The sequence below is a fragment of the Gadus macrocephalus genome, chromosome 23 (genome assembly GCF_031168955.1).
Source record: "Gadus macrocephalus chromosome 23, ASM3116895v1".
NCBI lineage: Eukaryota > Metazoa > Chordata > Actinopteri > Gadiformes > Gadidae > Gadus > Gadus macrocephalus.
The window spans coordinates 11,766,015-11,781,920 of NC_082404.1; the positions used below are offsets into that span (position 1 = coordinate 11,766,015).

Below are 15,906 nucleotides of genomic sequence, written 5' to 3' on the forward strand. Positions count from 1 at the left end.
TTCTTTTCCTTCTCCCCCATTGCTCTGCCTCTCCCTCTCTCTCTCCCTCTTTCCTTCCTCCATCTCTCTTGCTCTCTCTCTCTCCCTCTCTCTCTCCCTCTTTCCTTCCTCCATCTCTCTTGCTCCCTCTCTCTCCCTCTCCCTCTCTCTCTCTCTCTCTCTGTCGTTTTTTTCTCTCTGTTCGCCTATCAAAAGTCTTACATGTGCTTTCATCAGTTCACAACAAGGCACAATGTGTTCTTCCTAATGCAATTACTCCACCTCCATTAAATCAGACACAGTGCATGCGAATGAATTACATTTTTTTTCCTTATGAAGGAGAAGAAGAAAAAAAAAAAAACGAAAACACAAAAACAAGTCAACGCCGCGGCCTTCCTCATCTTCTCTGTCATACCCCACCTCACCCCCAACCCCCATACTTCTTTCATCGGGCGAGAGAGAGAGAGAGAAAGAGAGAGAGAAAAAAGTGAAATGGTTTCACGTTCAATCTCAGGCAGATGTAGCCCTAGGTGATGAAGCGGCGAGAAAAGTCTTCCATGTCTAATAGACAACCCCCCCACCCCCCCTCCAACACTCCCTTTCCCCTCGCCGCCCCCCAAACGGAACCAAAAAGAGGAATTTCACGGGGTTCAAGGCCGCCGCGATGGGGTCACGACGCTAAACTCCAACCATCTTCATCCGACAGCGACCGGCCGTCCCACCACGGCCCACCAGCTAAGCAAAGCAGGTGCACGAATAACGCTTCTCTCAACGTGCACTGTTCCCGATTTCCGCCTCCGCTCTTTTGCATGAAAGTCCTTAATTACGAAAAAAGACTGGAGCGATTAGACGTAGTAAAGCGGTTCTCGGGGGATCGTATGCCTGCGCTGCGGTGTCGTCTCCGACTGGAGTGGACAGAGCACGAATGGATGCTGCTCATGAACCCAGCGACATGGGGCCCACCCTGCAGCTAAATTACCCATAATGCAACGCTAGCATGACATTGCAATGGCCCTGGTACTCTACTGTACTGTAGAGGAGATATGAATTCACAATCACTCTGAAATGTCACAGGGATTTTTTTTTCCTTTTCTTTTTTGCACAATTAATAATCATGCAATATTATTTGTGCACATGCAGAGCGATATGGAACGGGTGCCCGCTTACCACTGGAAAGCTGCTGCGTCGTTACTTTGTCCTTGAGCCTTTCGTGTGGCGTCTCTCTGCGTGTATGGTTCCTGTATATTGCATTCATGATTCAAAGTATTGTCGACGATGTTAAATGGACAAAATTGACCCAAAATTGTAGGGAAACATTTCAGCCCAAGATCTAGTTTGAAGAATTACATAGATTATAACCAGTAAAATCCTAACAAAATCATGAATACCAAACATCCCTACAGATGATACAAATGTCTTATATAAGCAGTTGTGCAAAAAATAAAAGCGTTTTATCTCCAAGACTCAAACGAGTGCGTATACCTTTACTCCCCTTCCGAAGAAAGCCGTTATCTTCTCCTTTCTGTTCGCACGCTTACGCTTCTTCAGCAGGCCTTCTGCCGGCGGCTTCTAGAGATACACACACACACACACACACGTACACACACACACAGATTGTACTCACACAAAAAAAAACGCGCACACTTTGTTTTGATGCAGCGTTATGACAAAGAGCATCAAGCCACAATGCTTGAATTACGCACAATGCCTCAGAACAAGACGCGACCGTAATGCAATCTGCAGGCAATCGATACGGAGCCAGACCCTAAAGACATGTAGCATTTGATTACCATTTCTGCTGCTTTTTATTCCGCCTTTTTTATTTATTTTTTGACGTTCACTCAGCACATTCAACGGCCCAATTTAGATGCATTGACTGCGCTAAGTGGTAACGTCCCGCCCTAGCCTCGCCTTTTGTCTGTCGGGATGGGGAGGGAAGTACGAGAAAAGCCCCTTTTTTTTGTTTTACATGTGGATGTGAAATCTTGTGGATAATATGTTTTCAAAGGGGAAGTGGGTGGGGAGACAATCAGTGACTGCATACATGTTAAGGGCAGAATGGGAAACGCACAGTGATCCTGCGCTGATGAACACAGAGGATGCCCCTGATTTTCCGATGAAGGAGGATGAGTCCAATGGCTTTCAATAGTGAGGCGCGCGTTGTCGAATCCTTTTGTTTGTGTCTCTCAAACATAACTGACTTTGTTTCATCTATAGGCTCCTACGTCTCCCTCATCTTCTGCGTTTTTCAAGTGAAATGATATCTATAAATATAGTTGATGAAAAAAAAAAGAAGGGAAGAGTACGGGGTTCTGTTTACATATGGGTTAATTTGGGTTCCTGTGTAATCTAGATTCAGACGAAACAATGGAAATCCAATGCGCTTGTTTTTTTGTTTTTTTCATGTTTCCTTTCTAAGGGGATGAAATACGAACACATGTTTTGGAGGCAGCTATAGATCTTTAACATAACTTCACAGGAAAACTAAATTTCTCCTTAAAGAATAGTTATTCAGAAGAACTATTCGCAAAGACAATAGTCACACAATCCATTTCCTCGAAATACCATTTCTCTGCATAATAACAAATTATAAAAGACTTAAGATAGTGATTGAGTTATGCATGCGTAGAGATCTGGATTTTTTTTTAAAACCGTAAGAATAGGCAAAGGCATGCAAAGAAACACACACACACTCACACACGTGCGCTCTCACAAACAAACAGACACATGCACTCATATACATGTGCTCTCACACACGCATACACACGCTCTCTCACACACACACACACACATACACACACACATACACGTGTGCTTTCACACACACACACACACACACACACACACACACACACACACACAGACACAGACACACACACAAAATAAAAAACATGTCCATTAGCCGCATGGGCTGAAACGACAACATAATGGACATGGCCGACGTGCTGGTGAATATGGGAGGATGACACAGATATTCCTCTTTGTAGCTCTGACCTGCTGCAGTGAAAGGCTGCCAAGCGTGATCATGTCAGGCAGCACGCGCTCCCGCAGCTGCTGGGCGTAGCAGGGGATCAGCGCCGGAGCAGGCCCCGCTGGAGCGCACGGCACCATGCGCGTTTGGGAAGGAGAAAACTCTCAGTGAAGAGAAGGTACCTTTTGGCACTGGCTCTTATTTCTCCGGGAGGACGGCTGAGGCCTGTCCCCAGTCGTGGCAGAGATCGTGTCTTATTGGATCAGGGTGAACTAAGTCAGCGCGGCCATGGCGGTTCAGCCAAGGTTCAAACACGATAAAAAATATCTATAAAGTTACATTTTTTCTTTTAATATGGAAGTATAATTCTTTTCTGACATTTTTTCCTTAAATTAGATCTCTGAGCAAAATCTAAATAATAAATCAAAACAAGATCCCATTTGATAGCTTAATATACTCTCTGAGGTAAAAAAGGCAAACCAATTTCTTGACGTCACTAAACATAAAGCAAAGAGATAGACAACAGTTACAAGAAATTCTTACATTTGACGGCACTCTCTCTGGGCAGGAGTGTCCTGTCTGTTCCGAGTTCAGTAGCTCCATCCCCAGGCCCGGTCCCGACCCAGGCCAGGGCCCCGGCCTCGTTCTGGGCAGTAGTGTGTCTCAGCGAGGGCCCCTGGCCCCCGGCTCGAGCTCCCCTGTGGGGCTGATGCCATGCACCACCCGGCTTCACCCTAGAGTCCTCCTCATCCCTGGGGGCTAACAGCGTACCTGGAGAGGTGTGCATTAGCAGGTGCACGTCATTTGAAAGCATGCGCACACATATGAACACACACACACACATTTTTGTATGAATAAAAATGTACATACACAGAAATACACAGAAACTCACTCCTATCAGTGTACTGTACCTATTCCTCCTACAAAAACAGAACATGCATGTACACATATCTTCACTGATCCAAAAAATGACACACATTCACATGTATTCATGAATGCACACCGACAAATGCAGACAGAAAGACACACACACACACACACACACACACACACACACACACACACACACACACACACACACACACACACACACACACACACACACACACACACACACACACACACACACACACACAGAGAGAGAGAGAGCCAGAGCAGTACCTTGGTGTTTTATTCACACATTCTGAGGGAGGCTGACAGCATACTTGAAAAGCGCTGGCTTTTATGTATCCTATTCTGACCCTAAAATATTCACACTGGCAAAGTTCGCCTGGCAAACGATGGAACAGTACGAAAAGAAGAACTACACAAGCCGGCTTTGATTCACACAGCTAACATGCTCGCATCGCAGTCTTGCGAGACACTCCAAATATGTGCAGCCTTTTAATAATTATGAATGATGGCACCTCTTTCAAAGGCGCGGATGATACACGATACAAGTATCAATTGGATAATTTATTAAACAAACGGCTCCTCCATATAACCATCAATAGATCAATCCAGCCATCCTTCCATCTATTCAGTCAGCCAGTCTTTCTGCAGTTCCATTTCAGATTGCATTGATACTCTGACCAACGTTATGATTGATTTAATTAGGTTTCAAGAAATCAACAAACCGAGACTTGGCATACTGCAAAAACTATCAGTTTATCCTCAAAAAATGTGTCAGAAATGAGAAAGGCGTCATCTCCTGCATTTGATAAGGCCTGTCTTCCCCGGCACTGGTCTGCCTGTTTGATGGAAAGCAGAATTTTCCTCTAATCTGCTGGATATTCGACGTGTGCAGTCCGACATGCGTGGAGAGCCAAAGCTGATACCACTGCCTAATGCCTCTCACGTCGAGGTAAGATTCAGTTTCTCCTGCCATACTCGAGATGAGAATGAATAGAATGCCAGCTCTCCCTGCTCAGATCTTCTAGCCAAATGGAAAATAATGTATTGAAATAAACACAAGCGCTGACGATCTCAGACAGACACGGGGAGATTCATCCCGGAATACGCCTGGAAAAATATCTACAGCGCTGGCCTCTGTCCATTTCATTAATACTTAGTCTTATTCATGTTCCCTTCTTCCCAACATGTGTATAGCCTAGTGCTTTGTGGCAGGCTGCTAAAGCAAAATAAGAGAGGGAAAAACCTGAAGCTAGTGACAAAGCATGGGGATCAGCAATGACTTACACTGAGCCAGTCTCAAAGATACCAGACAACAACTAGTGCTGCCCACACCGGTGGGAGGCATCAATGCAACACAACGACATAAGGTCATTGTCTTCAGGTCCATTGTGGCGGGAAAGGAGAGCTAACAGGCACTCGCCTTAGCCCCATGCTAGCAATCCACCAGAACAAGCTCTCCCCTCTCCCCTGTGTCTTCCTCTCACTCTTCTTCCTCTCTCCTTCCTTTCCTCACTTTCTTCCCCTCCTTCTCAATGTCTCTCTGCCTATTGCATGGACGAACCGTTAATCCAAGATCCTCTTTACTTTTTTTTTCCAGCGGGATTTCATGAACATTCCGAGACAAAGGATTGGGGCTGCTAATCTCGGCGCTACAGCTAAATCCGAGACAATGGCGAATAATACGAGAAGGCTAAATTCTAGCGTGTAGAAGCGGGCCTAAGCCCATCACTTGTGCGCCGGTATTACAAGGAAAATGTGCGTCATGTCAACAGGATCTGGTGCGACTGTCTTCACCCAGAACAATCCCAAGCTTAACGCCACCTCAGTGTTTCCTGTATGGCGACATATTCAAATGAGGCCAGGCTAATGAGAAAAGGCACGCCTACTGCCAGACAATAGCTTCTGCTTGGAAAGCAAGTGTGATCAGTCTGCTGGGGCAGCAATGTTCCTAGCTAGCTTTTGTTTGTTGTTGGTGTCTTCGACTGTTTGTTGTTAGAAATGTTTGTTTCCTACGTTTTAAGTTTTAAGTAATAAGACACGAAAAATGTAAAGGTTCACTCAAACCGTTTTTCTCAAATTGTCAAATATTTTTAGGCCACAACAATAATTCACCTTTGACTTATGGGAAAAATCAACAACAAAAAAGCGGAAGAACAACCAAAACGGTTGATAATGGGTTGGAGGAAAATATGAGGCAATGGGAAAAATCTGAAGATTGAAACAGGTTGACGAATAAATCACATTTAAAATTATAATTGCGTAAGTTCAATATGGTGACACTTACCCGGCAGGTCTATGAACCCGTCCTCCTCTTCCAGGAGTTCTGCCATTCTCTGATACAGCTGATGTTCATCAACGCTCAACATTGCTACATTTCAACAGAAAAGTAGAAAAACATGGAATAAACATAAACAAATCTGGCTGCATGTTCTTTTAGGCAGAGAAATGCAGCTTTTAGCGACCTTAATTAGTTTCTGGTCATTTCCAGACATCTCAGAGAGACCTTATATTGTACATGAATCCCCGCAGAAAAAACCAGGCCAGGTTGGAGATGCACCAAGGAGTAATGACATGGAAACATTTACATGCCTCTTAGCGGGCCTGTCATCATATGATGAGATTTGGTCTGGCCAATCCTTTTGAAATTACACGGCAGTGATATCCAAAAGATACAGGTGAAATGGCTCCTCCATTAATAGCCATGTTTCATTATAGCATGCATATTACCTGGCTCCCAGGAGCTTGCTTTTAATAGGGGGCCCTCACCCAATGCTTTAGAAGTGGGTGCAGGCTATTCATGTGGCTCTGTCGCGTTTCATCCAACGCCCCCCCCCCCCCCCCAACCAAAAAAAATAGAAACGAGCACCGACCAATGATTGGTGACCTTCGTCAATGATAGCGAGGAGCGGAGCGGCCAATCCGTCCTCCTTCGCCGTGCGTTTCGGTGTATTTACATGGAGAGCCGGTCGTCGCGGCGACGGGGGGAAAATGGCGTCCGCCCCTTGCCGCGAGTGATCTCCTCACCTCCCTTTAATGAACCGAGGAGAACTATTATGGCGGGGAAATGGCATACTTAATTCCGGCTCATCTTGCGTGTTGACCCGGGACGTCCCGTCGCGCCTTGGGTCCGCCCGCGTCTCCGGCGACGGGTCAAAGTAATTTTGGGTGCGCTCATTTCCTACGACAAAAATGAAAAAGTGTGGGGTGAGAAAATAGTCAGGGGGGGGGGGGGGGGGGGGAAATAGGGAGAGGTATAAGTGGTGGAAGTGTGGAGGTGGGTGGGGTGAGGTAGGGGTTGTGGGATTGGATGTGGGTATATAGGTTCAGGTTAGTGGTTATTAGAAGCACATGGAGCGAAATGTTAATTTTGAAACCCACACTGTCGAGGGGGGTGGTGGTGGTTGGGGGTGGTGGGGGAGGTGGTGGGGGGGGGGAGGTGTGTTGGCTAGGGCAGTTAGGCCCCTGCTACCTGATAAGGCAAGTGGAAGATGAGACGGGGCCAACGGAGACGGAGAGAGCGAGAGAGAGGGAAAGTGGTCGAGGGAGGCAACCGAGAGAGGGAGAGTGAGGGAGGGAGACGGAGTGCCGGGTTTCGTTCCACGGCCCACGGTGCTTTGGGGCCTAATTAGCATGCGGCGAAAGGTCACGGCAGGCAATCTCTTAAATACGACCGCCATATGTTTGCGCCGCGTTCAAAAGCGGCTAATGAGAAAGTCTTCAAGCACCCCCTCTGCCCGCCGCCAAAATAAAAGTACCTGCACTTTTAAAGACAATACCTCTTCTAAATACTCTCGAGGTCAGCGGCCCCAAAACGGACCCCAACGACTTATGGGGGGAGAGAGTGGGGTGTGTGGATGTGGTGGTGTGAGGAAAAGGGGTAAAGGGGGGCAGAGGGTGTAGAGGGGGGGGGGGGGGGGGTGGGCACACATGCAAAGAAAAATAACCCAAACCCGTGTCCCATTGACTTCTTATTAGCAATCGGTGACCTATGAGCACGGAGTCCGCTCGGCAGAGTTTATGAGAATCCCTCGGCCCCCGGGCCCCTTCTATTAGGACTGCTCCCCGGCAAGTCACTCTCTGAACCCAAAAAAAATCGGTCTCATTACAGCCTCTGAATATTTTAGTCAAATCTAAATTGCTTCGCTTGTATCCCTTTGGTTGTTGGGGCGGGGGCGGGTGAAGGGATACGTACGGGGGCCATCGAATCGTACGTTACAAACTCCGGCACAAGGGTCGCCTTTATGGAAGTGGGGAGTGTATCAGTGGCGCTCGGATGTAGGGGGGGGGGGGGGGGGGGGGAATGTGAGTGTGTTTGCACAAGGGAGCCCCCTAGCACACCATCATGGCCCTCCGAAAAATCCTCACTGGGATTCATCTGTGCTCTCATGAAATGCCGGTGAAAGGTTTTTACACTCTTTCGCTCACACTTTGAATGTGTACGAGCAGCCGTTTGACTTTGGTGATGGTATACCACACAACAACTGTAAAATTCACACGTTAAATACTCCCTCTTTCGTTATTGTCAACAGAGTTCTAAGCAGTTTCTCTGCAAATAGCTTTGAGGTTATGAGGTAATCTCTTTCCAAATGCAAATTTTCATAATAGCAGAAGCCTTGCGGATCTATCTTTTTCCATATCTTTGGTTTTCCTAAACTCTCTGTGCTACGGAATCCTTTTTTGTCTATAAACAATTTAGATTCCTAGTTGCTGCAATTCAATATTTGCAAGATAAGATCAATATAAATGAAAAGCACAAATATAATGACATTCTGACTTTTGGTTCAACCAAACGTGTGTAATTATTTGTAGCATATTGCATTGTAACGTATATATAAATAAATGTTTTTATTAAAATTCATTGCAAGTAATACAACATAACAATTGACTTTGTGGCTTAATAATGAACACATTCACAAAACGAACGAGGACAATTTCAGTTCTTATAACGGTGATATTAAATCCTTGTATCGTAATGCATTATTTACAGGTATGCTATGTGGAATGATTTACAATTATATTACACAGTAATACTTACACTTATTTCCTACCCCTCATCCATGCGTGGAGCAGAATAACAACGGCGTTCTCTCCCATGAATGATTGATTGGACACAGGAGTTTCACAAGTCACAAGTTTTCCCCTCAGTAATACTTTGGGTTGTCTGGCTGTTTTTAAATATGGATGTGCTAGTCTTCTTCTTTAGCGTGGGGGGGGGGGGGGGGGGGTTGGGGGGGGGGGCACATGCTATCTGTCTTATCTGGGATGAAAAGCAGAGAGATAGATGGAGGGAGAAAAGACAAGGACCGTCGGCGAGACGAACGACTTCTCCTATAGCGCCTGCAGTTGTTCCTCCTCGCCCTCTGTCTCTATCCCGACCGCGCACCAGTGTGGCAGCTCTGTCACCGTGCGCCGCGTCGCGAGCCCAATCAGAGCCAATGTCATTTTCACCCCTTAAGTGCAAACCTTAAAGTATAAACATTTTATGCTGTGTTAGAAATGTCATTTTAGATAGGTTAACGGACAGATTTAGTTTTTTGTGTGGCTTTGATAACCGATGCATGGTTAATAATCTTAAATGTTTTTCCACCAGTCAGGGGAAATAAGGCTTATAGTACCAGAAGATAATTCCATGTATCATTGATCTCTATGCGCGTCTTTATTAATAGTATTAGTATGAATATTAAAAGTATTAGTATTATTAATCGTAGGAAGGCTGCATTGGAATCAGTATTAGCTCTTAACATGGGTTATAACATATCTAATCATTTCAAGGGTTTTCATTCATATTCTAATCCTGTCGGACTACCCGTCTTTAACTGCAAGCCCACGTTGTAGGGGGAAAAAACACTCCTCGACAAAACGGTAACCACTGATTAATAACCAAGTAGTGCCAAATGCAACTAAAAATACAAATAGTGCAAACTGCTTCGAATCAACAACCAACAACACGTGACTCATCTTATGGAAAAACTGGCACGCTCGCAACCTACGAACGCATCCTAATTCACCATCCCGTTCCTCAAGAGTTCTCCGTGACACGCCGCATTACAAGGGGCCACGTTCCTACACCCCGGTAGGCCCTCAAGCACTGTTTCTGGGGGCGGTGAGAGTGTGTGTGTGTGTATGTGTTAGCGTGTGTGTGTGTGTGTGTGTGTGTGTGTGTGTGTGTGTGTGTGGATTGGCTCGGCAAAGTGTGGTAGTATAGCGTACGTATGCAAATGCATCCTCGCTATGACTTCCTCCTACCACAAGGCATGGAGCCGAGAGTGGTGGGAGTGGAGGCTGGATCGTGTCGATGGGGTTGCTTTCCAGAGAGAGGGGATGGAACACCGCCCACAACCCACCACCACCACCACTCAGCGCCGACCCACCTACCCACCCATCACCCAGCTCATCGTCCTCTTGCAGAGGGAGCTGAGCGAGGGGCTGCCTCGTTATGAGGTACTGGGTGGCCCTCCGATATTCTCGGGACCATGGGGGTGATGGGGTTCTCTCTCTCTCTCCATCTCTCTGTCTTTCTCTCGCCCGTGGGGCCGGGGGTGGGGGGGGGGGGGGGGGCAAAGACAGAGAAACAGAGAGACGGAGAAAGGACGAAGGAAGGAAAGGAGAATAAGAAAGGTTAGATCAGAAACACATCCGCTGTCAAATCGGTTTTGAGGCTAATGAAGACTGAAGCATTACCTCCTTCCACGGCAGAGGCTTGCAGCTCCGCATTTTTGGGGTGAGCTGCAAGGGTGCTACCCAGCCTGTCACCTCGAATGTCACTCCCCGTTCGTGGCGAGGAAGTGAAGGTCTCGGCGCTTCCTTCTCCTCCGTCGAAGGCGGGGTTTTCAATACCCTCCATCGGAGACAGCTCTTCACTCCCTGTCAACAAACACACAGTTACACGTGGCCGGGTTCTCTGGTACTTATTTTTCATGTTTTTCTATGTCTGTAAACAAGACAAATAGACATAGAGGCAGCAGTCCGTCGCGCAGTAGAAGCAACGCGTTTCAAAACAATATGCAGTTGAATTGCGGTGGAATGTTTGTTTTTAAATAATTCCTCTGGCTCCTTAATACTCAAGCATCCTCCTCGAATGTCACTAAAACACAATTAGGTTAAAATTAAATCACAATCTTGCAGGAGGACGTCAGGAAGGGAAAAAAAGAGAAGAAGAAATGATTAAAATAATTACAAATTGCGCCCTGACAAGCAAGAGCAAAATTTAGCCCAAAGCCATTTGTCTGTAATTAGTTAATTAATCCTTACACAAATTATGAGCAATAACTCATCAAGCAGGACTTACCCATCAGAAATTCAGCCGACTTGAATTTCTTCTGCTTAGGTTGCTGCAAAGCCTTCTGCTGTAACTTCTGGAGGGAAATTGTTAAATGAATAAATTAGCTGCAGAATGAAGATCATCCTTTATGATCCGCAACTAACGCAGTATTTTTAAATATGGGACGACACTGAAATGTCATTTAATTTACATCGCCGCTAAAGGGGTCAAGCACTAATTGAACAACAGGAGTGGAAAGGAATTTAATCATAAATAGATAAGAAAAGTTGACATGAATGCGTAATGAAGGTCACATTAAAATACTTTGCGTGCTTTCTTTTGTAGAACGCAGATGAATGGAATACAACACCTTCTCTTGGACTATGGTGTGTGTGTGTGTGCTTCATGTTTTGCTTGGCAGGGGCCCTCGTGAGTGTGTTGCCACACTGACTGTGCAAATGAATATGGAAATCCTGGCTCATTACTCATGTCCATTCACACAAACCAACAACAGTCCCTAGCATAAGAAAAACCCAGGCACCTAATAAGAACGTCAAAGGTCTTCTTTAACCTATTCCTTCGGCATTACATATTTTGTTCAGATTTTTCAATATGCTATGGTATTTATTTTTTTAAAAGCAATGACATACCTCCCACTCTCAGATCCTGCTAAAAAATGTGGACATACAATGCAAAAAAAAGAAGCCCCCCCCCCCCCACCCCCTCTAACCAATCCAGAGAGCTCTTCTCGTAACACGGCATGTGGCCCCTCTCTCCCCCGAACGCCCCTCGGTGATCTCTCTCTCTCGTCTCTCTCTCTCTCTCTCTCTCTCTCTCTCTCTCTCTCTCTCTCTCTCTCTCTCTCCTCTCTCTCTCTCTCTCTCTCTCTCCTCTCTCTCTCTCTCTCTCTCTCTCTCTCTCTCTCTCTCTCTCTCTCTCTCCCCCCTCTCTCCCCCCCCCCCCCCCCTTGGTGATGGCTCTCCGTGGCAGTTTGTTAACTTTGATGTACGTCCATGTGCCACCCAAACCCTCCCACCTAATCATAGCATATTGAGAATTTCCCCCTGAAATAGTTCCTGCCGTGATCCTGTGTGGTCATAAGTAGATAGCTGAGGCATGACTTTATTTCTCCCAAATAGACATCCCGCCACAAGCCTCACTGGCTCTTATTTTGTGTCACTTAAGTAAGGGGAATAAATCAAGAAAAGGATGCTGGGACTCTATCTGTAGTATTATTATTATTATAACAGTGTTAGGGGGGTGCACAAAAATATATTCTCCATACTTCAAGGAATTTTCCGTTTTTTTCTGTTTAAGCACGTTAGGACTGTACATGGTGAGGCCTACATGATTTTAAAAATGGTGCTGTCGTAGGTGGTCTCCGCCCGGGACAGAATGGAAGAGGGAAGGAAGGAATGCCTTAAAGAAATTAGGGAGGATGCTCTTTGAAAATCAAGGGGGATAAGGAGACAAAAACACACATGCACACGCACATACACACACACACATGTGCCTTTTGTGGGTACCTCTCCCTTCTTTGGAAGACGGGAAAGAACAATGGGAAATGCCGAGTTAAATAACATAAGTAGTTGTTTTGGTTACAGATATGTTTATATAGGAGCGCTCATCTCTCCTCCAAAAGCCTGCAGACCTCTTCAAGCATCAATTTTATGCAGATACCAGTGATGAACGGTGCTCATGGCGTGAACAGTGTGTATTTGTATACAATATTTAATTTCAAAGACAAAAAAATCAAAGGGGGTTCGTAGATGGGGAGGAGTGTGTGTGTGTGGGGGGGGGGTTATGTATTTAAACTCAAAATGACAGAGCAATTAAAAAAGTGGAGGACGACTTCCAGACCGATCTGGAAAAGAGGAGTTTTTTTGTAAATCTGTTTTTACATCCAACAAGCCCTACAGCGAGACATCCGTTTATACCACTGAGATTAATGCTTATCTAATTGTAACTTATTTAAAAACCATTTTCTTTCCAAACTGGGTACCAATCAATTTTTCCCCGAGTTGCTCATAGTCGCAAAGCTGTGAGCGTGGCCAAATACATCATCTGACTGGGATGTCTCTCTTAGTATTTTAAGCACCAAACATACATCTACAAGCTATTAAGCAAACATCAAAACACAAACGAAGGAAGCCTCTTTTGAGACATAACACGAAAACTTGAAAATGACTTCACTAATGGGAAAATTACACAGAGGAAACAATTCCCTCTTTTTGTTGCCATGTCTCTAGAACAAGTTTGGGCTCCGCTTATGTAATTATGACACTGATAAAATGTCACTTAATAATAATACAATCAGTTAATACTGTCGGGGAATGCAATACTGCATTTGTAGACGTATAAATGTCCTAAATGTGTGTAATGGGGCTGGGTATATATTAATGGGGCTGGTATTTGCGGCTTCTGCAATTAATCATCAAATTAACACAATGTGGGAGGGTAGCGTGCCTTTAGTTCTCAAATCATTGTATTTGCCCTTGAGACTTAAGATACTTTGAAGATGAAAATGAAAAAAAAAAGAGGCTCATTAAAATGACTGTACATGAATGTACATGTGTTAACGTAGCCAAGACAAAATGTTCCACGCACTGAAACGTAAAGTATACTATAGCACAAATTTGTATTTAAATAGAGTACGAACAAATGACCAACTGGGACATTTAAAATAATATTTTCTGGTTGAAATATCTTGGGTTTGCATCATTTTCAAACGCCAGCAGACCAATGAGTTGTCAAGTTTTTTTTCCTTCTCCAGCAAACCCCAGCGAGTCTACTGATCATCAGCGGGACCGAGAGAAAAGCGCTCTGGCCTCAAGTTCAGTTACAATGTACGGAAAGAAGAACAGAAAACAGCCCCCAGTAAACACAATAAAGCACAGACACACACACACACACACACACACACACACACACACACACACACACACACACACACACACACACACACACACACACACACACACACCTCGGGCCGAACGCTCTGGGTCACTGTCACTAAAACTCTCGTCGGCGCTCAGGCACCAGGGGAGAGCTCCCAGCCCGGGGAGGCGAGGGAGAAAACGCCTGCTCCTCATCCCTGCGCCGGGGGGGGCCACAGACAATGACAGCGCACGCCTCGGAACACGTCCGTTGGTTAACGTGCGCCTTAACCAGATGCAACGCGCTGAAGCTGTTCCATCTCCCCAATCACAGCCCCGAACACAGAGAATACACAAGAAGAAGAAAAAAAATTATATCGAAAATATGATATTATTTTGATTTTTTTTTTTTTTTCCTCTGCTGTAGCAACCAATATCATGTACAATTGAGTTACTGTAAGTAAAGGCTACAGGTCTTTCAATATGATATTGCGTTCTGTTTAAATATGTATTTGCTTTTACAGTTCTGCATGGGAGTAATGTGCCAAGAGGAATGGCGTGAACAGTGGAGAACGACACAGAACGCAAAAGCCCTTGAGAGTTCATCCTTGTCATCTGAAGGCTTCAATGTCCACACACACACACACAAACACACTTCCTTTCCCCTCATTTCACTGCGCACAGCACACAAAATGCTTACATTGCCGTCAACACGAGAATAAAAACAATCATTTATAAACGGTGACAAGAAAAATCCGTGACGCTTTTTCTTCAGACTTTTTTTCCTTTTCCTTTTTTCGGGGGGGGGGGCTGAATGTGATTGTTGTCAAAAGGAATTGGGTACAACAATGCCTCGTTCAGTTCTGGTTGCATTCAAAGGCTTATAGCTAGGAGGGCTTGGGGAAGACTCTGTGGCGCTCGCCGCTTGCTAGGGGCTGGTGGGCGCAGACCAGCTAGAGAGTGAATTTTGCATACTGTACGGATCATCGGCCAGTTCAGTCCAGTCACATTGAATCCGCCGTCAACCAATTGTGCTTCATGAAACCGTCAGCCCTCATTTACGTCTGGCATTTTTTTCCTCCATTCCCCACGCGTGGCTGTAAACAAGGTCCCCAACCCCCCCCCCCCCCCCACCTCCCTCACACCCCCCCACCCTCCACCCCCCCACCACCACTTCCTCCTGTCCCCTGTCCCCGGCTCTGCTGCTCTGTATATACGCAGGGAGTGCAGGGTCCCCACCACACGACCCCTGCTGCAACTTAAAATCACAAATGCGACTCAGAGCGCAGCGTTTTCCCCGACATGCACCACTGCTGCTGCTGCTGCTGCTGCTGCTGCTGCTGCTGCTGCTGCAGGGTCACATGGCTGCGTGAGGCGCCGGGGAAGGAAGGGAGGAGCGCCCTCCTGGGAGATGACATGAGATTCAACGTCTTTATGATAAAAAAGATGGAATTCTGCTGAATAAGTCATGGCAATACAACTATGAAGCAACGCATGTACCAATGTTTCTCAGTGTACACATGTAGGCTATAATAATGTATATATATATATATACATACACATCTATAAACACTTACACATACAAATATGTACATATATAGATCCATATATTTGTGTAATATGTTAGTATATATACACATATATATATATATATATATTCATGTATCTGAATATATAAAAATATATGAATACACACACACACACACACACACACACACACCATGTATACATAATGGTTTGTAAGCAGGGATATGAGGACCATAACATTATAATGTTAAGAAAAAACAACAACAAAGCCTGTTTATTCAAAACTAAAGGGATAAGGTCAGCGTTTAGTTTGGGAGCATGAAAAGCATGCCATTTCCATATAATGTAAGCCTATTTTCATTTAAAGCGTAGTCTTAGGAGTTCATGGTAATTGTAAC

General features: G+C 45.3%; 1 protein-coding gene across 1 annotated transcript in view; it reads right to left on the minus strand.

Annotated features, from left to right (window-relative positions):
* LOC132452939 (uncharacterized) overlaps nucleotides 1–15,906 on the minus strand; it is a 30,279-nt gene that overhangs the window by 13,020 nt on the left and 1,353 nt on the right. Inside the window, exons 2-9 of the mRNA XM_060045774.1 lie at nucleotides 11,133–11,199; nucleotides 10,526–10,708; nucleotides 6,918–7,022; nucleotides 6,129–6,212; nucleotides 3,494–3,721; nucleotides 2,974–3,071; nucleotides 1,462–1,548; nucleotides 1,147–1,217 (exon numbers count right to left, since the gene is read on the minus strand). Coding sequence (XP_059901757.1) covers nucleotides 1,147–1,217; nucleotides 1,462–1,548; nucleotides 2,974–3,071; nucleotides 3,494–3,721; nucleotides 6,129–6,212; nucleotides 6,918–7,022; nucleotides 10,526–10,708; nucleotides 11,133–11,199 — 923 coding nt within the window. The remainder of the gene's footprint in view (nucleotides 1–1,146; nucleotides 1,218–1,461; nucleotides 1,549–2,973; nucleotides 3,072–3,493; nucleotides 3,722–6,128; nucleotides 6,213–6,917; nucleotides 7,023–10,525; nucleotides 10,709–11,132; nucleotides 11,200–15,906) is intronic.